Source organism: Peromyscus californicus, unplaced genomic scaffold (genome assembly GCF_007827085.1).
Source record: "Peromyscus californicus insignis strain IS unplaced genomic scaffold, ASM782708v3 Scaffold_3__1_contigs__length_106647218, whole genome shotgun sequence".
NCBI lineage: Eukaryota > Metazoa > Chordata > Mammalia > Rodentia > Cricetidae > Peromyscus > Peromyscus californicus.
Window position 1 is genome coordinate 42,504,435 of NW_026294551.1, and position 26,458 is coordinate 42,530,892.

The following is a 26,458-nucleotide window of genomic DNA, read 5'->3' on the forward strand; positions in this document are numbered from 1 at the left end:
CTGAGACACAAAGGGAGAGTGATTAATCCACAGGACAACAAAACTCAAAGTGACAGCTCTTTTTAAAATGCCTTATTACTCATTAAAACACCCTAACAAGTGGTCTTAAAATTGTCCATTTACAAGATGATGCAACAGAACTCAGTGAACAGGTTTTCTTTTACTCCTTGTGTCCCAATTCCCTCATTTTTTAGTATTTTTACAGCTGGCATTTTTGGAGCAAACTGTCAAAGCCAGCAGAAGCCTCTTACTGTTTGTTCCTGTATTAACTAGTTCCTGAAGCCTATGTAAAACAAAGGAGCACACCTACATGCTTGCAGGACGAAGAGGGAAGCGGTGACCTAACCTCTGCTCACCACACTGCCTCAGCTGACACACAGATGAGGACAGCCAGGCTCTACAATGTGGGTCATCCACCAAACAAAGACAAATGGGGCAGCTCTCCTCTCCTGACGTTTGGTGAATCAAAGACACTTATCTTAAAATGACAAGATCAGCCATGCATAGTGGCATATTCTGTTAGCTTTTAATCCTGGCACATGAGAGGTGGGTCTGTAAGTTCAAAGGAACCCCGGTCAACAAAAGGAGTTCCAGGTCAGCCAAAGTACTTAGGTGAGACCTTGTCTCAAAAACCTCTAAATAAATAAATACATAAACCCAGCACTTTCCACACGTACACCCAAACCCACCTGGAGCCCTCAGAATAAATAAATAAAATAATAAGGTTGAGAAAAAAGTTTAAATGTATAAACCCAGCACTTTCCACACATGTACTCCAACTCACCTGGAGACAGGGTCTCTCTGTGTAGCCCTGGAACTGACCTGGAACTCACTCTATAGACCAGGCTGGCCTCGAATTCAGAAATACACCTGCTCCTGAACGCTGGGTTTAAAGGTGTGCACCACCATGCCTGGCCACTATCCATCTCTTGATAACTTGCTTTCTTTCCTGTTTCTCACAAACACAGCAGTCTATAAGGCTTATTATTTTAGCCAAAATAAAAAGAAATGTAGAAGAAAAGAAATAGCTGTCTTTGAAGAGTGTGCAACTGAGATCAATTTATTTGGTACATGGGAAATTGTCAGAAAACAAGGAAAATTAAGGGCCTGTGAGATAGCTCAGCGGGCAAAGGCACCAGCGTACCAAGCCTGACAGCTTGAGTTCCACTGCCAAGACCCACGCTGTACCAGAGGACTGTGTGTCTTCTGACCACACACATGCCACGACACACACGGGCCCATATACACACAGACACATAAAATAAATACAGTGTAATAAAAAATTTAAAGAAAATAATAAAAATGAGGTGTTGCCACGTTTAATTTTTTTTCTTCAAACTCAGAAAGAAAATGGGAAGAGGAAGGAAAGACAGGGAATAAGCAAGAGAACAAGTTTATAATGTGCGAAGTTGTTATTAGTTGCTCATGAAGTGTGATCATGTGAGAAACTATCCTCAGAACAGTGGAGGGAAGAAGCATCATCTTAGAGGTGAAGACTAACATGAGCCAGCAGAGGCCACAGTAGTCAGCGCAGGCAGAGGTACACTGGCCTCGGAGGACACACCTCTAGACACACGAATCCTATTCAGCTTCCTTCCTACTGAGTATCATGTTTTTGTATAAAAAATAATCTCTAACCTAAGAAAGGTAGAAACCAGAGGAGCTGCCATACATGTGGACAGAGACACTTACTTTATAAGACACAAAAACCCAAGATCACATTACACAGCAGTTATTTATTTAAATACCTGAAAAGGTCAATGATGGAAAAAATAGGTTTCTTGTGAGAGTTTATAGTCATTAGATTTATTTTACCATTAAAAAAGTGCTGCCTCTAGATTATCCTGGCCAGATGTAGACGACTTCACAACACATGCAGCCACGGCAACACTACAACAGACACGGCCATTCTAGAACGGTCTCCACTTCAGGTGAAACTCAGCAGTGGTCAGGGTGGCTTGTTGAGTTAAACTGAAAACACTGGTAATATACAAATTGTTTTCTCGTTTGATTGAAAGGGCTATAAAATCCCACACACTGACAAAGAAGCAATGTAGTCACACAGGTAACACCTCTGCTAACTGCTTCTGCCTCAGTTCCTCAGCCACACACCCAGATACACAATTTTCTAGATTTCACAATGGCTTTGATGCTGGCCTACCGTAAGTGGCAGAAACAAAGCGGTTTTGGAAAGCTGACCTTGACTCCTGTGTGATCTTAAAAATAGAGAGAAATGGCTGTAGAAGCCAAAGGGTCATTCTGAGTCAACGTGAAATAAATATGTGATCCATGAGTAACACAATCTCTGGTGACTGACACCTAGCAGAGTGAGCCAAGTGAACACTATGACACTAATGTAAATGTCTGCAAACATCATTTCTAGAACTCAGTTTGGGAGACCATATCTTGCTTGAATATATACATTATTTACAAAATATTCCCTTTTGGCCTCTGAAATTTAGCCACTTAAGTTTGGCTACTAAGGTGTTTTCTTTCCACATGCCAGCTAATACTGCAGTCATTACTATCAGTAAAATACTCTTATGCATGAATTACAAATATTAATAAAGTAACTCTGCATGTATAAATATCTCAATATTTCTAGCAGAATTTAAAGCATTCAGAATGTACATAAAAGCATTTGCTTTTGGTAGGCCGGTTATTATCATTATTATTTTTAATCATCGCTGTTTCAATAATGCTTTGTACATAGCAAAGCCCAAAACTGCAAAAACAGTAGCACCAAAACTCGCTCGGAGCCAGAACGTGGAGCTCTTGAGGTCAGCTTGTGTCACGTGCCTGCAGTCAGAAAACAGATTAATATTTAAAACATTAGTAGTAGGAAAATTTTACAGCAGTCATCTAACAGTCTATCTGGGGGAAGTATTAGAACACTTGTCAGGCTAATTGCATACAGTAATGTTTACCCAAAACATTTATAAATATGGCTATACACAACACAGACATCAGTAAAGACAAATGTCTTTACAATTAGCTACTACTTGGAAACTGACCTCTAAAATTTTATCAGTTTTGTCACATGGGAAATAAAGTTAGAAGAATCAGCTGAATACATTTTAATGTCACCACAGTCCTTCAAAATGAGAATTAGGCTGGAGTCTCACAATTCTGAGAGTCTTATTCACAAAATGTGAGTAAGATAAAATCTTCTACCCTCAGGAATCAAAAACTATCTTGTAAGCAGTTAATTGACAAGTGACAATAATACTGTCTCAAGAGCAGTGCTTAATAGGTGAAAAACTTGAGACTTATAAAATTCACCCCCTCTAAAAAATTCCTCCCAAAGAGGAAGGGAAGACTGGCCAGCTTGCATTAGTTTGGTTACTGCTAATTGAAGAGACAAAAACCTAAAACTAAAACCAGCAAACCTTGATGTTAGTTAAACAGGCAGTGATAATGACGCCAAATAAAGGGCACGATGAGACAGGATGCATTAAAGGCAATGACACAAATGAAGCTGTATTATACACAACAAGAACAGGGACAGCCTAACACCACAAACTGAGTTTGTGAGCATGCTCAGTTAATAATACTGCTAAGCACCGTCAGGTGTCTCAAGTATGACAGCTTACCATGAAGAAGAAAAAGCTTAAAACAACGGTTGGATCATTTTATTAAGTGTCAATGAAGAGAATTAGGCTGGGCTCTTAGTTAAGTGCACACAATTGAGGTGATGTAAAAACTTCCAGAATTAAGAGCTTAGTGAGACAGTCTTGGTTACTTTACAATTAGGCAGATTTGAAGCAAAAAGACCAAGATGCTGTCATACGCAAAGAAGTTAAGAGCCGAGAGTTCAAACTGTACACAATGACTTTGCCTTGGTCACAGCTACGGAATGTCTGGATTAGCTCTCACAAAACGCAATCCGTTCATGGAGAAACCACTGCATCACAAGCCAGTGCCCCATGCTTCTCCCCACAGCCAAACAACACATGCGCTCCACACTGCACCCCCACCACAAGTCTCCTCTCAGTTATGTTTGACAAAGCAAAGTGATATCACAGGTTTACTCTACACTGCAAGTTAGTTCTTACAACGGGCAATGTTGTATTTTCTAAAAGGTTAGGAAGAGAATATTTAGATCTCAGGTTTTTCTAGCTGGGAAGATTCCAACAAGGCAACCCACTGGTGGTGGAAATGTTACCTGTCATCAAGAAAAAGCTGACCATGAGATGACTCCATGAAGATGGAATCTTCTACAGAGCTGACGGCGTGCACCTGGTGAGTAACACTGCCTTCGTCGTCTGCTAACAGCATGGCACCCCACTCAGCTACACGGGCTTTTAACCTTTCACACACATGCACACGGTTGGCAGTGCAGGGCTCACGAAAGAACGGGACTTAAAATAACATCTCTCAAGTAAACATCCTATATGTATTTTGGGTTGCTTTTCTATAAGATTGAATCTTATGCTTTCTATATTTAAAATATATGCATTACATAGATAATTGCTGAGTTAAAAACACTCTATGTACTCTTAAAACATTCATACTCTGAGCAAGGAAACCTGAAGCTGCTACATGCATCCCCTACATATCCCTAGGAGGCTGGTCTTAGTATATGAGACACTGAGAAAAATCCTTCAAACCACTACCATAAGCATTGCCTGACAACATATGATAACCACCATAAGTCACTCAACTGATGTTAACAATTACTAGTCATGAAGTTTATATGCTTAGAATTTCAGAATGTTGAAAAGTAAAAGTACTATCCATGAAAAAAAAATGACTCCAACATTCCAAACTGTTAGATCATCAAGGATCCATACTGAGATGAACAGAATTTGTATTTCCAATAAGGAAAGAGATGATTTAAAGCAGTGACTCTCAACCTGTGGGTCTCAATCCCTTGGAGGGAGGTGTGTTCAATGAGCCTTTCACAGGATCGCCTAAGACTATCATGAAACAGATATTTTATGTTACGATTCATAACAGTAGCAAAATTCCAGTTATGAAGTAGCAACGAGAATAAATTTGTGGTTGGGGGGGCTCACCACAGGAGGAACTGTATTAAAGGGTTGCAGCATTAGGAAGGTTGAGAACACTGACAAATAGCACAGGCTGAAAGTGTATCAGAGCTTTTGTTTCAACTTGGAGTGTCTATTTTGTGGGTAATACTAAGGAATAACCTAGGGCCTTGCACACTCCATCACTGAGCTACATCCCCAAGTCTACTTTTTTATTTCCAGGCAGGGATTTGTGACGTTGCTGAGGCTGGCCTTAAGCCTGTCCTCCACCTCTGCCTCCCAGGGCTGGAATTACAGGCAGGAGCCTCTGTGTCCAGACAGTTTGCTTTGGTTTTGGAATTTTCTCCTCTAGTCTTCAATATACAGGTATAGAGAGGAAGGGATTAGCATTAAAGTTAGCCGTGTCCAATTAGTTCTGTCAGAATGACTTCTCATGAGCAGTCCTTAAATGAATATGTACTTTACAAAGCTCCCTGTGACTCTGTCATTTTCAAATTTTATTACTTGTGGGGGTAGGGACTGGGACAGGCAGGGCCTCGGCACACATGTGGAGGTCAGAGGCCAACTTAAGGGGGTCAGCTCTCTTCTTCTATTTGGTAGATCCCAGGAATTGAACTCAGATTGTCATGCTTAAGTGGCGAGTGCCTTTACCCACTGGGCCATCTTGCTGGCCCTTTGTATTTGAGACAAGGTCTAATTCTGCCCCAGTTTCCTGAGTTCTGGGATTTTGAGTGTGTGCCAACCACAGCCAGATTCCTTTTTGTTATGTTTGTTGTATTTTTAAACAATTTATTAGACTGTTTTGTTTTGTTTTTTTGGGACTGTTTCTTTGTGTAGCCCTGGCAGTCCTGGAACTCACTCTGTAGACCAGGCTGACCTCGAACTCAAGAGATCTGCCTGCCTCTGTCTCTGCCTCCTAAGTGCTAGGATTAAAGGTGTGTACCACCACTGGCCAGCTATATTTTTTAGATTTTTTAAAATGTGTTTTTCTGGGGGCTGGAAAGATGACTCAGAGGTTAAGAGCACTGGCTCCTCTTCCAAAGGTTCTGAGTTCAAGTCCCAGCAATCACATGGTGGCTCACAGCCATCTATAATGAGATCTCGTGCCCTCTTCTGGCATTGGGAATACATGCAGGAAGAATACTGTATACATAACAAATAATTTTTTTAAAAAAAATTTTGTTTTGCCTATATGTATATATGTGTATTATGTGCATGCTTATTGCCCTTGGAGGTGAGAAGGAGGGTATCAGTATATAGGATCCTCTGGAATTGGAGTTACAGATGGTTGTGAACCATCATGTGGGTATTGAGAATCAAACCTGGGTCCTCCTCAAGAGCAACAATTGCTTTTAACCACTGAGCTGGCTCTCCAGTCCATTTGTTATACTTTCAGTATTACATTAATTAATATTCTCCTATAACTTCTTAGAAAGGAATCTGAAGTTTTAATTTTCATTCCTTTCATCTTTCCATTGATCCTTTCTAACTATAACTCATAGGAAACAAATGCACTAATATAAGTGATAATTCTAATTTTACAACTCTACTTGTGTATCTCAGGGATGAACTTTTAAGAAAATACTCTTCGTCTGTGTGGCCTGGGCAGGTGTCTCCATGACGGGTAAGGTGACCTGCTGACATCCCACGCAACCTAAGTCAGAAACTCATTTATTAGTAAAAGGGGGATCTGTAGGGCCCTGGCCCCTGTTTTGGGTAACTGTTGCCTTGCTTGCTGACCTTGACCTTGATATCCTCCCTATGCTAATTCCCTCCTGGGTTCCACCCTCCTGAATGCTTAAGGGAAGTTCCTTGTCTGTGTATCCTGCATAATGGGTGTTAACAGCTTAGATGCAAGATTGTAAAACATCAGTTTCTCCCATTGTGCTGTAAGCCTGTATTTAAGACCTCCTCCCTCCTTCAATAAACGGCATTCGGCATTAAAAAACAAAATAAAATTAAATAAAAAAAGAAAATACTCTTAGATAACTGTAATGCATGAATTCTTTGAGTTCTTAGGACACACAAGTATTATATACAGCCTTTCCCTTTTCCTAATTACATATTTCAAGTTGAAAACTACACCAAGGCTATCAAACTACAATCAAGTTCTGTTTCTAAATACTCTAAACACACACACACACACACAAACACACACACAAACAAAAAAAAACGTTTCTGGACCTTCTTGTTTCAATTCTCCAAGTGTTTTTACCTGGTATTTCCTACATTTACATAATAATAATGCCATTACTGCTACCAGTTTGTTATTCTGATTTCAGTGTGTGTGTGTGTGTGTGTGTGTGTGTGTGTGTGTGTGTGTGTGTGTGTCTGTAGTGCCAGGGATCAAAGCCTGGCCTCATACATGTGAGGCAAGCACTCTCACATTGACCTACAATCCTAGCCCTGCTAGTACAATTCTCCTAACGGAGTTAGAAGGCATGAAATATTTAACAAGAAGTTTCTCAGGAGAGATTAAGAAATCAGTGCACAGCAAGCACCCAGTAGAGATGAACTGGGACAGAAATCACCAGCAAGCTGTTAACTGAGCATGCCTAATAGTGACATACTTTGGAAAAGAGTGTAGATATGCACCAGTGTCAAGAAATGCATCCCCAAGCAGTAAGAACTCAAGTTTATAGATGATTTATATACACAGCAAATGTGTAAAAAAAAGAAGAGCAAACCAGGAAAACTCTACCTTGTCATGTTCTTTAATATACGAACCAGATGGAAAATAATCTGAAATCCTAATTATCAGCAGCTGACTGAGATCTGTAACACAAGTTCTTGAGCAATCTTAAATTTAACTATAGGAGCTGGAGGAATGGCTCAGCAGGTAAAAACATAGGCTGCTCTTCCAGAGGATCTGAGTTCAAGTCCCAGCACCCACATGGGGGCTTACAACCATCTGTAACTGCAGTTCTAGAGGATGACACCCTCTTCTGGCCTTCTCAGGCATCAAGGATGTACATGGTGGTGTACATACACACATGCAGGCAAAAGTCTCATATACAAAAAATAAGATAAGTAAATCTTAAAAAAAAAACCAAACCTCACCTGGCTGTCCTGGAACTTGCTCTGTAGACCAGGATGGCCTTAAACTCACAGAGATCCGCCTGCCTCTGCCTCCGCCTCCCAAGTTCTGGGATCAAAGGCATGCGCCATAATCCTCTGACTTTGTTTTAGCCCAGACTGATTTAGAACTCATTCTGTAACTCAAGTTGGCCTCAATCCCATAGTAATTCTTCTGCCTCAGCCTCCCTAGTGTTGAGATTAGAGACATAGGCCCCCATACCAAGTGCATGTCACATAAAAATGTTGATTCTTAATCTTTTGTAGAGTCAGAAAGCCAGCCAACACCAGAGCTACATGGCACAGGGATACAGCTGAATAGTAACTGCTTGTTATAGACAGACCTGTCTCAGCCACCATCTCTCCTCACACTTTCACATCACTCACCTAGAATTCTAGATCCTTAGGGAACTGAGTTTTGACTTCAACCCACCAACACTGCTTTCCTACACCACTTGAAGAAATTTAGTACAGAACCCCTGAAGTTCATTGCACTTCTACCCAATACATGGCAAAGCAGCAACTGAGATAAGAACAGAGTGCTCTGAAACATACATTGTTTTCCTCCTCTTTCCGTTCTTGATTACCAGATGTCAGTGATGAGTGCTGACACCATTATTAAATTACTTGTTTGAGGATCGCAGTGTAGAGCAAGTACATCAATTTAAAGCATCTCCAAACTATCTCACCTGGAAACTGAATCAATCTATGGGGAAAATTGTCACCAATGACACAGAAACTGAATCAGTCTGCTATGATAGCAATTAAGAGCTTCTAGAATAGATAATGAATAGGTGGTTTATAATCAGTAATTAATGTAAGCCAAGGTGGGTTCACCAAGAATAAGATATTAAACAGATGTCACTTCCTATTTAGTAGATAAAACAATCCATTGGTAAGTCAGGAGAATGTGATGAAAATTATACAGAGATTTCAGAAAAACCTTCCCTCAAACTCCTGATAGATAAGAAGATACAATGTATACTAAGTAATAATATACAATGTATACTAGATAATAATGTGTATACTAGGTAACAACATAAAATGTATACTAGGTAGCAATATGCAATGTATACTAGGTAACACACAATGTATACTAGGTAATATACTATTTATAATAGGTAATAATATGCAATGTATACTAGATAATACAATATACAATGTATAGTAGGTAAGAATAAGTATTTTATTTTGATTCTTTGGAGCTAGGTTCTCACAATGGAATTTAGTCAGGCCTCAAACTTACTGTGTAAACTAGGCTGGCCTTAAACTGGAGATCCTCCTGCCTCAGCTTCCTGAGTACTGGGATTGCAGGTGTATGCCACTGTTGTGGAATATTATTTTAACTAGGCAAAGATGTGTTACATTTGTTTATGCTGAGGAATATTACTTTTAACTATGTGTGTGGTGGGTAGCTGTTCTAGCTATGACCTTGAAGCACTGCCCCCTAGTGAGGCAGCAAGTAACTGTTACATCTGCCTATGACCTTGAAGTACATGCCCCTGGGGTGTAGACTCTCGGGGACCCTTAAGACCTGGGATGCACATACAAGGCGCTCTCTTCACTCCCTCATGGTTTGGATGCTGAGACTGACCAGGTAGATCTTGGACCAGGAAGATCAGCGTGGGACATAGCTTGGCTTTCCTGGACCCTATGATAAATCTTCTGTGCTGTAATGAGTTGGCCTCTAATAAATTCCTTTGCTCGTTAAATAGACTCTGGATTTCTCACATTAGATGTGAAGGTGTGTTACATTTGTTTGTGTTGCATCTGTTTAATTATGTAAACAAGTGTTGCATTTGTTTGACCTTGCCTGCCTAAGGCACCTGATTGGTCTAATAAAACACTGACTGGCCAATAGCTAGGCAGAGGAGGGATAGGTGGGGCTAGCAGGCAGAGAGAATAAGCAGGAGGAATTTAGAGAGAGAAGAAGGAGAATGATGGAGAAAGAGAGGGACATGCCTGAGGCCAGAAGCCAGGCAGCCACCAGCCAGCCAGTCAGCCATGGAGACAGCAGGAAAGTAAGATATACAGAAAGAAAGGGAAAAAGCTCCAAGGCAAAACATAGATAAAGAGAAACAGATTACAGGTGTATGCCCCCACACATGGCTCAAGAATATTTTTTTCACTAGTTGAATTTTATTTACATCTATCATTGACAGAGTTCGTTATGGCTAGTTCACTTCTCTCTCTTTTCAATCTCTGAGTAGTCAATATTATTTATCAGTAACTTAAAAACTAAAACACATCTAATCTATGCAATTCACAAATAACAAAATGGTAGTTATATAATGGACAAATTATAAAAATAATGTTTGAATGACTGAGCTAGAACAAATGGATTAAAAACGTTTAGTAAAGAGATATATGTACCTACGTTTACATTTAAAATGTCAACTAAAATACTAAAAACACCATTAGAGAGGAAGGGACATTTGCCTTAATAGTACTTCATGTGAAGAAAAGATCCAATTTCAATTAACCCCAAGTTAATAATATATGTCAACAGTGGGATGGGCTGATAAAAACTTTAGTCACACACTAGTCAGGTGCTGAACATGTGCAGAACATGGCTGCTCTCAGTTCTGGGCCAGTCAGACAACACCTGGAGCATTGTCAGCCACTCTTGTTGGCACCTGCTGATGACAATCAGGAATGATGAGGTCACTGAAAGCACCTAATTTAAGTGAAAGCTAAAAGAAAATGGGGTGTTCTACCTGGAGAAGAGAAAACAAGGGAGACATGATGGTCATACTCGAGTATCTGAAGGATTGCTAGTTGATGAGGGAGAGTGATTGTATGGTGTTCAAAAGGGCAGAACTTAACTAACAGAGAGAAAGCTACAAGAAAAATATTTTAGCTAAAAAATTCAAAGCAAAAGCAAAGTCTTTCTCCGAAAAAGAAAGCCATAAGCAAATAGCTACCTCTCAGGAAGGCATGCAGGAAAGCATTCTCATGGGATTAGTCAGATGCATTCCAGAATCTTCCAACTCTTAAGATTCCCAACACCAGAGCTCCTAGGTTTGTTTGGTTTGAACTAGCCTTGCATTTTTGTCTGTCACCATGGTGGAGTCTGGTTACTCCATTACAAGATGCTCTCAAAGGACAGAGGCAGAGCAAGGTAATTAATCCCTTCAAAGCAGAGCCTTCAGGGGCTACATTCTTATTTTGGAGCTGCTAGTGCTCAAAGCTTCACTGAAACACTTACAGAATGCCTTCAAAACTAGCTTCCAACTCCAGGAGAACAGTCAGCATTTCACAGGCCCAGCTACTATGTTGGTGGTAACAATATACCATGATTATTTGATCCAGCCAGAGTCTAGCCAGGATATAGATGTGGCTAGAGTATTCAAGAAAGGAACAATTAGCTAGACCATCTTAAACCAAATCTGTAATTAGCTTGACCATCTGCTTAATCAAGCCTGGCTCTTAATGATATTTAGATGACTTCAAAAACCAAATTCATCCTTAGATAGATACAAACTAACATTACATAGGGCTTTTAAATTAAAAAAAAAATTACTGATTTACAAAAGGGTAGCATGACCAGAATGGAAATAAAGTTCATTGCTTTGAGAGAATGAATCCCTTTCCCCGCTTCATTTATAAAAGGATATATTACTTTATAGGTCTATGTCATAGTTTAGCTTACTTTAAATGACTTCAATAAGTGATCTGCCTGTTTGGAGTAAACAAGGCTAACAAATCTGGGGGAGGGGGATTCAGAATCCAGCACTATAGCTCTTTTTTCTTTTTCCATATTCCTTAAAGTCTTTAAAGTTGATTATTACTCTTGTTTCCAGAAGCCATGTTCTTTCAAATAAACATTCCCCCAAAAGGAACACTGGAGTTATAAATGGTTTCAAGAAGAGAGAATCTGGTTCATATTAGTATGGTATGCATACAATATATCATAGGAACATGAACTAAGTACAGTACAATGTTTCTGATTTTGGATTGACATGTCTTTTCTTTACTATAAAAGTCCTCCTAGTCTACAACTCACACCCAAAAGATCTATGTACATATTATCTCCTAAAACAGAACAGACAACTAATTTTCCTAGTGAAAAAGACTGAAAACCTTGTTTTATAGTTCCCAAAATAGACCTATTAATAAAAAACCCTTATTAATGATGATTACCAAACTAAACATTGTCACCACATTGAGACTTTCAGTGGGAGTTAGTAGGGGTCAGTTGACTTGTTGCCTTTCTTGTGAGTAGCTGTATATTAAATAGTTATCACTTTTTCTTTTGTATTTTAACAGAATGCCTGGTACCCAGTAAATAAAGTTAAGAACCTGTTAAGAACTGCAGTGAAGATTTTGTTCTTTACAGATTGCAGCAAGTCTGAGTTGAGGAAGTTCTGACAGATGCAAAATGTACACCTGTTGCAGGTGCACATACAGCGTAACCGGGCATGGCTGTGAAAACACACAGAAGGACAGGGTTGAGTTCTTTCTTATAAATAGGGCACGAGTCGAGTGTGCCAACTTAAAAAAAAAGAAAGACTTAGGCATATGCAACACTCTTTGTAGAAAGGAAAAGGACAGTGTGGGGCATGCTAAAGTTGTGCAGAATTCCACATTTGCTGAAAACATAGTAAGCAGTAATAGTTCTTCCTCCCTCCCTATAGAAAATCTAGGGAATATTAGCTATCACTTTAAAAAAATGTTGGAGAGGGGAATGGAATCATTATTAGATGAGTTTTAGTGGAATAAATATGCACAGCAATAGATGGCACCCTCATCTAAATTAATAAAAATGAAACTTGAGTAAGCCATAGCGCCAACTGAAAGGACAAGGTTTGTAGCACTGAATAACCACTCCCTTCTCTTCCTCCTCCCTCAGCATACACACATGCCTGAAAACCAGGAAGGAGAAGAGTCACAATACACAAAGCCAACAGACAAGTAGATTCAACCCTGAGAAGATATGAACAACATCGTCTTTAATTCACCAAGCACCCTGGCTCCCAAAGGAAATCAGAGTGCTTCATCAATTTGTACTACAAGAAATACAGGGTTAATTTCAGCTACAAAACACAGCAGCTATAAGTATGATGGATGAGACTCTGGTAAGGATGTAAAAATCTAGTGAGCCAATTGAATCCGTTATGAAATTGAAGGGCTTTCTGACTCCTTTCTGGTTGAGTAAAGTGTCACTGGTTAGCACAGGCACATGGGGTGACCCATTTCACCTAAGCCCTGACTACAATGCGGGAACTTCCAATGACTGCTCAGTGGTCAGACAAACAAAGCCATCACACCACCCAAGAGGTACTGACTGGGAAGAGCACCATCTGATGAATTAATGTCATCACTTCCTGTGACATGTGATCATTTTTCAAGGCTTCTCAGTCAAAGGACTGGCCTAATCTGCCTTGGCTTAGCTTGTGAGAGCTGATGAGATCACAGTGCACAGTGGCGTGGCTGTGGGCATTAGCAGCATCTCAACAGTGCCTAATTCCCAATATGAAGAAAAAAAAGAATTTTGAGAATCAATGTTTAAGATATTTCTTTTTAAAACCTGGCTTGTGATGAGGAATTACATCACTGCTACCAAGACACTGCCAGCTGTCATACTGGAATCCATCTGTGATTTTATAAACTGAATCTGACTTCCACATCCACAAGGCTCCACCCACCAAAAAGGAGAGATGCAAAGTATGCTGAGCAACAGGGAGATGCTTCATGAGAAGTAGTTTGGTATCAATTACGTAAGAAGTGTCTATGTATGTACATTTATCATATATACACACACACACGAGTTAGCATCAACTGCTGTAGAGCACAGCTCTAGTCCCACTTGCAGTTTCCTGTGTGGCTGAAGAGGTAACTGATGTAACAGAGACGGCACTCTACGTTACAGCTAGGCAGTGAGTCTGACCAAGCAGTGCGTTTCTAGATAGTTCTAAATACTAACAGCAAGGAAGGAGATCTGGCCACCCTATAAGAAAATGTAAACAAAATCCCACAGAATCATAAAGAAAAAGTAACTTACAAAGCAGTTTTTAGAAAGACCCAGATTTTTCTCAAATTCTCTATTCTATCAGTGCTGCCCATGTCTCGGGAGAGGCTGCCTCTGTAATGATCCTCTCTGTAGATAACATACATGAGAGTTTTAAAGCAAAGGTAAAACAGAAATAAGGTTTTTAAAATCTTATATTAAGACCTTTTGGAAGCTTCAGTCTTTGTTTACAATAATGTTTAATTATTACTGCTATATTTGAGTATTGTATTGATTATACTTTATTCTAGTTTTCATGAAAAAAAAAATGACTTCAAGGCTAAAAGAATAATAAACAGAATATGCTCTAAAGTCCTGAGAAACGCACTGCCTGAAAAGCTGTTTTGTTACAAAACAGAATTTATACAAATACACTACTTGAGTAGGATGTCATTAAGATCATGCAATTTTAAGGCAGTTAGTGAACTATGAAGATAACCATAGTTATATGCTTGTACATATGCATGTATAGATATAATAAATGTACATAAAATGTGTGGTTATAATAATGCAAAATATTTATATAGTGGACATTCCATTTATAACTTTTTACAGAACTTTAAAAAAGACAAATCCTGATTTCAAACATAAAATGTAAGTTCAATGTAAATTCTCAAAAGACTTTAGAATTCTTCACACACCAAAGGTCAATTAATCAACAGAAAAATTTAAAAATGAAATTGTGTTCATGTGGAAATGCCTTATAAGCATAAAGCAACAAGACGTCAACTCCATTTTATCATGGCAGGATTACTGTTCAATGCTGGGTGGTAGCTGTGCTTTATTATACTATCCTGTTAGGACAGCTACAGTCTGCTCAAAAAACATACAAGTACTCTAGAAGCACTGTTTATATCATTTATGACACTCAAACCAAACTCGCAGTTGCTCAAATTTGTTCCTTCTCATTACAAAGTTTCTTTCTGTTGCTGAACAATTGCTATGTGACAAAGATCCCCCATGGCTAATGGCATGCAATGTTACTGTGAACCATGCAACATAAAAATGAAGACAGAGCAAGTACTTACGGGTACATGGCCATTGTTGTCAATTTAACAAAGATATCCTTACTGGGTGCATCAGCAGTGTTGCAAGTGAAGGCTTGAGGTGGAGGCATTTTGTGTTTCCTGCAGAAATCAGTGGGTGAGATACTATGTTCTTGTTTAACTTCATGCAGATCTGACTTTGCAGCTACAATTAAGCAGGGAATTCTGCTGTCCATAAAATGTTGCTATGGAATAAAAAAAATAAAATCAAATATTGATGGCAAGTTCAAAAATTACTATTTAACCAAACATAAATGAAAACACTTCCCCAGACTGGCAAGGCAATGATAATTCCAAAGGGAGGAAATGAAGTGAGAAGCAAGTTTGGTAGCACAAGGTCAGTCTCCTGTTGTTATGCATGATCCAGGACCACTTTTCTGGGTAGGTAACAAAACAGACCTACCCTAATTCTCAAGAGTCATTGTCATGTTTAACATGTTCAAATACATACCTATTTTCTATACTGAAAAGTATCATTTTCTTTACATTGTCTCTAGACTTTTACCACATACATTTATATTTATACAGCTGCAGTTATGTTACACACAGCATTTAAAAATATAAGGTTGTATCATTTCTGCACTGTAGAATGAAGACTATTGTTTTTAGTGTTTGCATAATATTTCACAAGATATTTATCTTTTGTGGAAAACCATTCTTCAACTGTTAGATATCTGGATTTTCCCAAAGTTTTTGATATTAAAAACAATACTAGGATACTTTTGCACATATAGCTTTCTTCTCCTGTGGACTCTTGTTGATATTCTCAAAGTGAACGATACGTTTGCAAACCTGTGGTTTATTCTCTTGCTCTGGCTGTTATTCTTTGGGTAACTGGCAATATACACTTGCATTCCTAATAGCCAAGAAGAACTTCCATTAATGCAAAAGTTCTCAATCAAGAATACACATCAAAGTCACACATAGATAAAAACATGTTACTACCTATGACTGGGACTTTATTAGTGTACAATGAAATGAAGACTTTCCAGGAATAGGGCACATAGATGTATATATTTAAAAAACCAACCAACCAACACCAACAAAGCCCTCTGCAGTCTATTTTGTTGTACTCTCCTGACTAGGAAACACCACACCGCAGATCCTTACAACCATATATAAAGTTACAATTAATCATGGGCATAAGAACAAACCTTAAAAATCCTGGCACAGTATTCAAAGGATCTGGGATTAGTGACATCATACACCAGGCATACAACATCACAAATGACCTCAGTCTCAGTTAGAAATTCCGACTCGGAGATATCGTGCAGCTTGTGAAAAGAAAAAGATAACAGGAAACTAAGAATCATAATATTGATATAAAAATGACTTGGCAAATTTCAAATAAAACATTATGAAAGCATGCATAGCCCAAAACATGGAAAATTATTTACAAAGAACAACTTAAGAATATTAATAGTCAGTAATGCCTCCTGAGTACTAATATTTAACACTATATGAGACAAACAAGATTTAATAAGAAGCTCACAAAACCCTTATCAGAAAGAGTAAAACATTATAACATCATAAAATTTATAGCATTTGTTCGATGTGATTATCTGAGAAACTATTTCCAAAAACAAAGCATGGATATATATATATATATATATTTTTCTTTTTGGTTTTTCCAGACAGGGTTTCTGTGTAGTCCTGACTTACTGGAACTCACTCTGTAGACCAGGCTGGCTTCGAATTCAGAGGTCCATCTGCCCCTGCCTCCTGCGTGCTGGGATTAAAGGCATGGCCACCACTATGGATGTTTTCTAATATTTGCTAGAAGCTCCCCATAGGAATCTAACTGGGTTAGAAATCTGTTTCGTCACAGTCTATTGTGAACCAAGTCTGAAACTGAAACCACAGCACCCAAAGAAAGCACATAACCTTTCTACTGTATTTCACCACTGTTTTTTCCTCTTTTTATATAATTTTCTATACTCCTCCCTGATAAACACATAAACTTGATTCAATTATATATAAACCACCAAGTACCAGCATTGATTTCATACTAATTTCTAGCCAATAACATTAGAATTTAAAATTAATATGTTGAAGCACTTAGTTTTTTATTTATTAGCATGGAAGGCACACACACGTTGCATGTGTGAACATGTCTGAGAATAACTCTGTGAGGTTGGTTTTCTCCTCCCATCTCTATGTAGATTCCAGGGATCAAATTTAGGCCATTAGGTTTTGTGGCAAGCACTGATGCCATCTCACCAACAATAATTTTATTTAAAAAAAAAAAAAAAAAGCACTCAGGAGGCAGAGGCAAGTGGATCTCTGTGAGCTTGAGGCCAGCCTGGTCTACATAACCAGTTCCAGGGCAGCCAAGGATACAAAATGAGACTCCATATCAAAAAAACCCAAACAAAACAAAAAGAAACAAACAAGATTTATGTATTTGTGTGTATGTGGGGGGTGAAGTGGGTGTGAATGTTTGTACATGTGCATGAGGGTGCCTGTAGAGACTAGAAGTGGGCACTGGATTCCCTAGAGCTGGAGTTACAGGTGGTCATGAACTTCTAGATGTAGGTGCTGGGAATCAAACTTGGATCCTCTGCAAGAGGAGTACATGGTCTAAACTGCTGAGCCATCTCCCTAGCAGTACATTTCTAAAATCAAAATGGCAGAATAAAAAGGGAAGATTTTGTTTTGTTTTACTTCTGAGTTTCTTTTTTTAAAAATTTATATATTTTTATTGCTATTTTGCCTATATGTATGCCTGTGTGAGGGTGTTGGATCCTGGAGTTACAGACAGTTGTTAGCTGCCATGAGGGTGCTGGGAAGTGAACCCGGGTCCTCTGGAAGAGCAGCCAGTGCTCTTTAATTGTTGAGCCATCTCTCCTGCCTCCTGACTGAGTTTCTTATTATGGGGTCGCTAACATACAATTAAGTGCTAAATAGTTTTACCTTTATCTATACCCATGTAATCATCACACAGAATCAATGGAATTAACATTCCAATGAGTAAACCAAAATGAAAAGTATCACACACATTCTACATACAGCCATTAAATGAAAGTTAATTTATTTCAGACCCATTTAAACATGTACCCAATACTTCAAGTCTTTGTATCCCAGAAGATCTTACCAACAAATATTTCTCTTGTCCATATACATAGACAGTGTTAATTGCATAATAGGACTTATGATCATCACGAATTTTCTTCTGTCTCTAAAAACAGAACCAAAAATCTCAGTTAATAATAAAATATTAAAGTAATTTCATCAGTACATACCTTTGTCCATGTGTGGGTATATTAAAAACAAAAAGACATTCATCCCTCTCTGTATGCTATTTATCAGTAAAAATGGGATATTGGTTTTATATTTCTTAGTTCTAAGGGTCTCAGACAAAAGGTGCATTTATTTTGCATAAAGTAAAAGCAGTAGCTGAAGAGGAAGTAAACAGGATTAGTGAGCATAGATTCTGGAGCCATCTGCTGGCAATTCTCATAGTACACTCTGGTCTCACATGAGAACCCTAAGTAAACAGTATTCTTTTTTTTTTTTTTTTTTTTTTTTGGTTTTTTCGAGACAGGGTTTCTCTGTGTATCTTTGCGCTTTTCCTGGAACTCGCTTTGGAGACCAGGCTGGCCTTGAACTCACAGAGATCCGCCTGGCTCTGCCTCCCGAGTGCTGGGATTAAAGGCGTGTGCCACCACCACCCGGCAAGTAAACAGTATTCTTAGTCAAGGGAATAGTCAGGACTAAGTATCATCACTCCTTAGATACATGAACTTCATGCCACTCTCTGTTAGGCGCTTTCATGTGTGCAGTCATTGAATCTCTGATTTTCTAAGACAGCTAACACCAGTGAAGCAAGATCGATCTTCAACAGGATTACTGTTGCTTTGTTTGTTAAAACAGACTCTCACTAAGTAGCTCAAAATGGCCTGGAACTAGCTATGTATTCAAGGCTAGCCTAAGACTCTAAGTCCTCAGTGTACCTACTGTTACAGTTTAGATTGTACAGCACTAATATAAGTAGACCATGACTTCTAATAATGACCTAAAAAGAATAATGCCCATAAAAACTTTTGTAAACTTATTATTATAAACATTTGTTAGAAGAAATTATAATCTGACAATCCTCACCATTAGGTTTCTTCCAAGGAGAGCCTGAAGAACTCCGCTTTTCCCACAGCCTTTCACTCCAATTACATTACATCTGAACACATTTCTCTGAGTCTGTTTTTTCTGCAGGTCAATCTTTTTATCTCTTGTTACTAAAAAGAAAAACAAAACACACAAACTGTACCACTAAGACTCACTAAGCCTCTACTCAACCATCTATAAAATTAGGTATTGGTGCACCTTTTAGAAATGTCTGATTTACAAACAAACAATGCTGCGTGGTGGTGGTGGTGCAAGCCTTTAATCCCACCAGATCTCTGAGTTTGAGGCCAGCCTGGTCTACAGAGTGAGTTCCAGGACAGCCAGAGCTACACAGAGAAACCTAGTCTCGAAAAAAACAACAAAAGAAAACAAACCCAAGCCCTACAATCAGTACAATAAAGCACCATATTCCTTTCTTTGGGGGTAGGGTAGGGTGGAGAGAGTTTGAGGCAGGATTCCTTGTCACCTAGACTGGCCTCCAGCTCTCTACTTGCTGAGGATGACCTCGCCCTCATTTTTATCACTGGAGCACTACTGAATAGAAAGAAGCAAAAGTACTCTATCCCCTTTGATAAATAATAAAAGAAATTGCCAAATTATGAGCAAAACAAATACAGACAGAGAATAAGATGAGCTTATCTCCATTCTTTGTAATATTTGAATTTGTTTTTTCTTTTCCGGCCTCCTGATAACTTTGTTCATATTTCTGAATCCCTTTTAAACATTTATATTAGTATATATTAATTATTATAGCAATGGGTTTTATTTCCACACATGTATATAGTGCACCATGATGATATTCACCCTCCTATCACCCTCTCACTTCTTCCCACTCCTGTTAACCCTTCTCCTTTCCAACCAGTCTGTCATGTCTTTTTGTTTAATTGATTTTTGTTTTATGTGCATTGGTGTTTTGCCTGCATGTATGTCTGTGTGAGGGTGTTGGGTCCCCTGGAATTAGAATTACAGACAGTTGTGAGCTGCCATGTAGGTGCTGGGAATTGAAGTCAGAGCTGTTTACCACTGAGCCATCTGCCCAGGTCCCTGTTTTTGTATTGAGAGAGGGGTTTCATATAGCATAAGTAGCCTCAAACTGGATTTGTAGCTGACAATGACCTTGAACTTGTGCTGGTATTACAGGGATGCACCACCATTCCCAGTTTATGCAGGTCTAGGGATAAGACCCTCATGCACACTACGCAAGCACTCTACCAACTGAGTGACACTCCCTTCCCCTAAACTGGAGTTAAAAAAAAAATCATAGTCATGAGCTGAATGGCATCCATATATGCTTACCTGTAATGGCTGAAGCTTGAGACTCTTGTTCCGTCAGTATGGAATAGCCTAGATAGCCCAAATACTCCAGGCAACGCTGTACATCTAAGTAGGTTGTGAGCCTAAAACCAGGAAGTTTACAAGGCTTATGTCCTAAATGAACATTCATAAAAAAAATTCCAATAACTGGAAAAAAATTACCCACTGTTAGGTTTCAGGTAACACTTGTCAGGCTGCTCTACTGTCTTATGTGCCCGACTGTGACTCTGTGAGCATGTGTATGCATGTACATTAGTGTAAAAGTGCATGTGTGCAGGCCAGAGGACAGTCTTTGGTACTGTTCCTCGGGAGCTGTCCACCTTATTTTTTGAAACAGTCTTTCACTAGTCTGGAACTCCACAAGAAAACTAAGCGGAAGGCCAGTGAGGTTCAGGAAACAGTCTGCCTGCCTCCACCTTCCCTGCATGGAAGAAAAGGACATGCCCTATCTGTACTGTTTTATATGGGTTCTGAAAATAAAACTCAGGCCCTTCTAGGCACTTTACCAGCTGAGCTATGTCCCTAGCCTCTCCAACCATAACTTTTCCTACACTGCCATTCCTGTAGGAAAACTGTAGGGAAATACAGGATAAGGGTGAATTCCACCTGCCAGAGAAAGCAAGCCTGTGCAATGAGCTGCTGCACAGACAGAGGCTGGTATAACCTATTGCAGATAGACAGACAGATAATATATCTGCTTCCCAGGCTAACATCATGTCCTGCACACACTGACCAGACAAAAACTAAGCAGATATGAAAAGGTTTGACAGAAAAGTAAAAAATACCTCCTGAGAGTACCCGAAATTGGTCCTTCTTATGTACTTGGGGGATGGAAGTTTGGGATGTAGCTCAGTTGGTAGAATCCTTAGTTTGATCCCTAGCAGCACATAAAACGAGCATGAAATCCCAGTTATTTATGAGGTAAAGGCAGGAGGATTGAGTTCAGGGTCAATCTCAGCTACATAGTAAGTTCCAGGCCAGCTTCGGATAGGTAAGACCTGGACTTGGAAAAGGAGATAGGGCTGGAGAGATGGCTCAGCTGTTAAAGGCTAGGCTCCCAACTAAGAAAAAAAGTACAAAAGGGAGGCAGTGGGAGGAAGGAGGGAGAGGGGGAGAGGCGGAGGGAGGGAGGGAGGGAGGGAGGGAGACAAAGAGAGGGGAGAGTGGTGGTACAGAGAAGAGGGAAAGAGAGAGAGGATGTTGAAAAGTCTGCCGCAGGTGCCCTTCCTTGAGGCGGAGCCTGGTTTTCCTCAACACATCTACCTCCTCTATAGAAAGAAAAAGAAGCTTTTCTCAGCAATGCTAAAGTAATGATGACATCTTGTAAGAACAGAGAATTCCCTAATGGTCTTGGCACAATGCCAACCATGCTCTGAGTAGATTTTAGACATATCCTCATTAACTTTTATAGAGAATTAATTAAAAATCATTTAAAACACAGAATGCCAACTCCAGTGCTTCTCCCCACTTGCTGAAATAGTAACAGCAGCTCCAATTTTCTTATCAAACAAAAAGTACAAAATTTAGTTTCATTTCAATATAACGCTAATATTTCCTACAACATCATGAGAAGAAAACAGCCCCTTCTTGAAAACCTTACGAAACCTCCACGGTTCATCTCACGAGACATGCTGTTTAGAGGAAACTAGGAAGGAAGGATTTCTCAAACTTAACAGACACACAAAATGACAAGTCAACACCACCATAATGGAAAAGGAATCGTGACTCTAGAGCAAAGGGGTGCGCTCGATACTCACGTCCACTGGGAGAGGAATCCCTGGTAGGTTATCCAGCCTCTTTCATTTGTGCAGACTGTGTTATTTACATCTGGTCCCCAAGGTATGTAAGGAAAAACTTTGAATAAATCTTTAAGTTCATCAGGTGACAAAGCACAGTCTCTGTCCTGAAGACACATAAGGAAATAACATAACATTCAGATCCCGAGAGAAAAATCTCCAAACAAGCTACCTAGTCTAGTAAAGCTATGCTTTGAGAACACTTGCCAGGCATGGTGCGACATACCTTTGATCCTAACACTTGGGAGGCAGAGGCAAGCGGATCTTTGTGAGTTCAAGGCCAGCCTGGTCTACAGAGTGAGTTCCAGAACAGCCAGGGATGCACAGAAAAATTGTCTCAAAATAAAATAAGAACTTTTTTGTGTTTTTGTTTGTTTTTCGAGACAGTGCTGGGATTAAAAGTGTGTTCTACTACCATCTGACCTAAAATGAGAACTTTTATATATTTTATCAAGACAGTTCCTTGAGCTGGGCAGTGGTGGCATACACTTTTAATCCCAGCACTCAAGAGGCAGAGGCAGGCTGATCTTTGTGAGTTCAAGGCCAGCTTGGTCTACAGAGTGAGTTCCAGGAGAGTCAAGGCTGTTATACAGAGAAACCCTGTCTTGAAAAACAAAAACAAAAACAAATAATCAAACAAAAAAGACATTTCCTCACATTATGAAACAGTCTACTGGAAAAATAGACTTTTTCATTCTAAAAAAATAAAATAAAATAAAATCACTGAATTTAAAAGCTTAAAGTATGGATGACATATCATAAACACTGGGCAGCTCAAAGAATAAAGGAAAATCACCCATACAAAAATATTTGACTATGTACTTTAGAAAACTGCAGGCAAAGGCTTACCAAATCATGTTTGTCAAAGGTGCTTTGGAGAAACAAATATGCATGATGATTTAATTCAGTAGTACAATCAGGAGGTATTTTTAGCCTGTTGATGAAAAAAATTTAAGAGTAAATCATTACTCAAATATTAAAATTTAACCTGAGAAATAAATAAAAAGATTGAAATTAGTATTTTTGTGGGATAATAGCATGAACAAAGAAATCTCCAAAGTCATATAGAAATTCTCAGGGAAAAGTCTCTGGGGTCGTTATGGCATTCCTCAGAAGAATTATTAATAATGTTCATTCCAAAGAGACATATACATATTTTTCCTAAATATTATTAGGGCAGATTGAAATAACAACTTTACAAATTCTGATTATAGGATGGAATGTGGCTCAAGTGGTAGATGCTTGTCTATGCATAAAGCCCTCAGCTTGATTCCCAGAACAACATAAACTGGGGGTAATAGCATATGTCTATAATCCAAGCACTCAAGAGGTGGAGGCAGGAAGATCAAGCATTCAAGGGAATCTTCAGCCAGCCTGTACAACATCAGACCCAGTCTCAAAAAACAAAAGAAAAAAATTTTTAAAATAACTTATTTATTCTTATGTATATTGGTGTTTTGTCTGCATGTATGACTATGTGAGGGTGTCAGATCCTGGAGTTACAAACAGACAGTTGAGAGCTGCCATGTGGGTGCCGGGAATTGAACCCTAGGCCTCTGGAAGAGCAGTCAGTGCTCTTAACCGCTGAGCCATCTCTCCAGGCCCAACAAAAGAAAATTTTAAAAGGAGCCAGGAGGTGACTTAGAAGCTAAAAATACTTGCTGAGCAGGCCTGACAACCGAAATCTGAATCCATGATATCCATTTTTAAAAAAACGGGGGCCAACCAGGTAGTGATCGTCTTTGGTCCCAGCACTCAGGGGGCAGAGGCAGGTGAACCTCTAAGTTTGAGGCCAGCCTCGTCTACAGAGTGAGTTCAAGATAGTCAGAGCTACAGAGAAATCCTATTCTGAAAACAACAGCCAGGCAGTGGTGGTGCACACCTTTAATCCCAGCACTCTGGAGGCAGAGGCAGGCAGATCTCCGTGAGTTCGAGGCCAGCCTGGTCTACAGAGTGAGATCCAGGACAGGCTCCAAAGCTACACAGACAAACCCTGTCTCGAGGAGAAAAAAAAAAAAACAACAAAAAAGAAAACAACAACAACAACAAAACAGGGGCCAAAAGATCTGTAATCCCCTGCTCACCCTAACTAACTAACCAACCAACCAACTAAATAAATAAATGTACTAAAAAACCAAAAAATATATTTTAATTAAAAAAAAGTAGATGGCAAACACCAACACCTAAAGTTGTTCCCTGATCTCCAAACATGTAGCATGACACACACCTGCCATCATACATAAACATATACACACATATAAGCCAAATGCACACATATGACACACACACACAAATAAATGACTATTAAAGGTAGGGCTGGGGAGCTATCTCAGTCAGTAAATGCTTGTCATAAAAACACGAGAACCTCAGCTCATACCCAGCACACAGATAAAAAATTGTTTTGTTGTTGTTTGTTTCCTTTGTGTAGCCCTGGCTGTCCTGGAACTAGCTCTTATAGACCAGGCTGGCCTTGAACTCACAGAGATCCACCTGCCTCTGCCTCCCAAACACTGGAATTAAAGGCGTGTGTCACTACGACTGGCAGATTTTATACTTTCATTATTGAATTCTTACCCTATTATATATAGGCAAATGTACAGGTGGGTACAATATAATATGCAGAAAGAAGAACAAGAAATGGCCAGTATTAGATGAGGAAGGACTGAGTGTAGGTAACGAACATAAAGGTTTACTAGTTCTAAGTCTTCATGAATTTTTCATTTTTTAGCAGATTTTACACACACACACACACACACACACACACACACACACACACACACACGTAATTTTTTTATTTTTCTAAGACAGAGTTTCTCTGTGTAACAGCCCTGGCTGTCCTGGAACTCGCTTTGTAGACCAGGCTGGCCTTGAACTCAGAGATCCACCTGCCTCTGCCTCCCGAGTGCTGGGATTAAAGGCATGTGCCATCATTGCCAGGCATGTAGATTATATATTTATGAAAGTATGCTCAGGGATGGAGAGGTGGCTAAGCAGTTAAAAGCATTTGATTGCTCTTTCAGAGGTTCTGAGTTCAATTCCCAGGACCACATAGTGGCTCACAACCATCTGTAACGGGATCTGATTCCCTCTTCTGGTATGGATGAAAACAAAGCACTCATATACATAAAATACATGAATAAATAAATCTTTAAAAAATATATAAATTCTCATGGAGGCAGTGGTGATCCATTCCTTTAATCCCAGTACTCAGGAGGCAGAGGCAGTTGGATCTCTGAGTTCAAGGCAAGCCTGATCTACAGAGTGAATTCCATGACAGCCAAGGCTACACAGAGAAACCCTGTCTCAAAAAACCAAACCAAAACAAAGAAAAAAAATTATATTCAATGGTTTAAATCACAACTATGGGCTTAATATTAATGGCAACATTTTAACGAGTTGAAATAATAACAGATAGTATTTAACAAATGTCAAATGCAATCAATGAGTTAGGTGCTATAAAGACAAAAACAAAACATCCTTCCTACTTTAGAATTTTTAAAAATTATTTTTGTTTATTAAATGCTTTGGACTTTTAAATTTGTTCATTTGTTTTTGAGACAGGATGTCAAAATTAAGACAAGGCTGGCCTGGAACTACACAGATCAAAATGACTGTGGGCTCTGTGAAGGGACACTAGCTCACTCCAGCATGTGGCTCTGGCAGGCCTTACCCTTCTCCCCCATTCCCTCTGCCTTGCTAAAAACCACTAGATTACATTGCTAAAGCTAGCCACCAAGGTCCTTCTATCCTCTACTTCCTCCTCCTGAGGCCGACTACCAAGGTCCAGCTATCAAAGTATTGAAGTCCAGCAATCTGAAGCCCCCTTCGGCTCACCTCATTAGCATGCCCAATTAAAATTAGATACTCCATCCTAACATGGGTTTTCCCCTGTACCTTTATAAACCGCCGTTTTCCTATGTGCCATGTCTGCCCCCTCTATCCAGAGGCAGTCCTTTGTCCTCTGGAACAAATACCCCAGCCCCTTTTCCCTTCTCTTCCCCTTCCCCCTCTTCCTCCATCTCCTGTCTTTGTCTCTTATCTCTGTCTTTTTTCCCGAGGGGGAAAATAAATCTTGGTGTTGAGAACTTGGTGGTGGGAGTGCTA

General features: G+C 39.4%; 1 protein-coding gene across 8 annotated transcripts in view; it reads right to left on the reverse strand.

Moving 5' to 3' along the window:
* Positions 1–1,039: 1,039 nt before the first annotated feature.
* The window catches only part of Rhot1 (ras homolog family member T1), a 68,701-nt gene continuing 43,282 nt past the window's right edge, over positions 1,040–26,458 (reverse strand). The window contains exons 12-22 of one of the 8 annotated variants that reach the window (XM_052759937.1): positions 23,204–23,288; positions 22,316–22,461; positions 20,541–20,641; positions 19,224–19,354; positions 18,217–18,300; positions 16,277–16,396; positions 15,105–15,307; positions 14,071–14,166; positions 12,369–12,491; positions 4,166–4,309; positions 1,040–2,799 (exon numbers count right to left, since the gene is read on the reverse strand). In XM_052759937.1, coding sequence (XP_052615897.1) covers positions 2,682–2,799; positions 4,166–4,309; positions 12,369–12,491; positions 14,071–14,166; positions 15,105–15,307; positions 16,277–16,396; positions 18,217–18,300; positions 19,224–19,354; positions 20,541–20,641; positions 22,316–22,461; positions 23,204–23,288 — 1,351 coding nt within the window. In that variant the 3' untranslated portion in view covers positions 1,040–2,681. The other 7 variants (XM_052759938.1, XM_052759932.1, XM_052759931.1 and 4 more) reach the window with 7 other exon arrangements.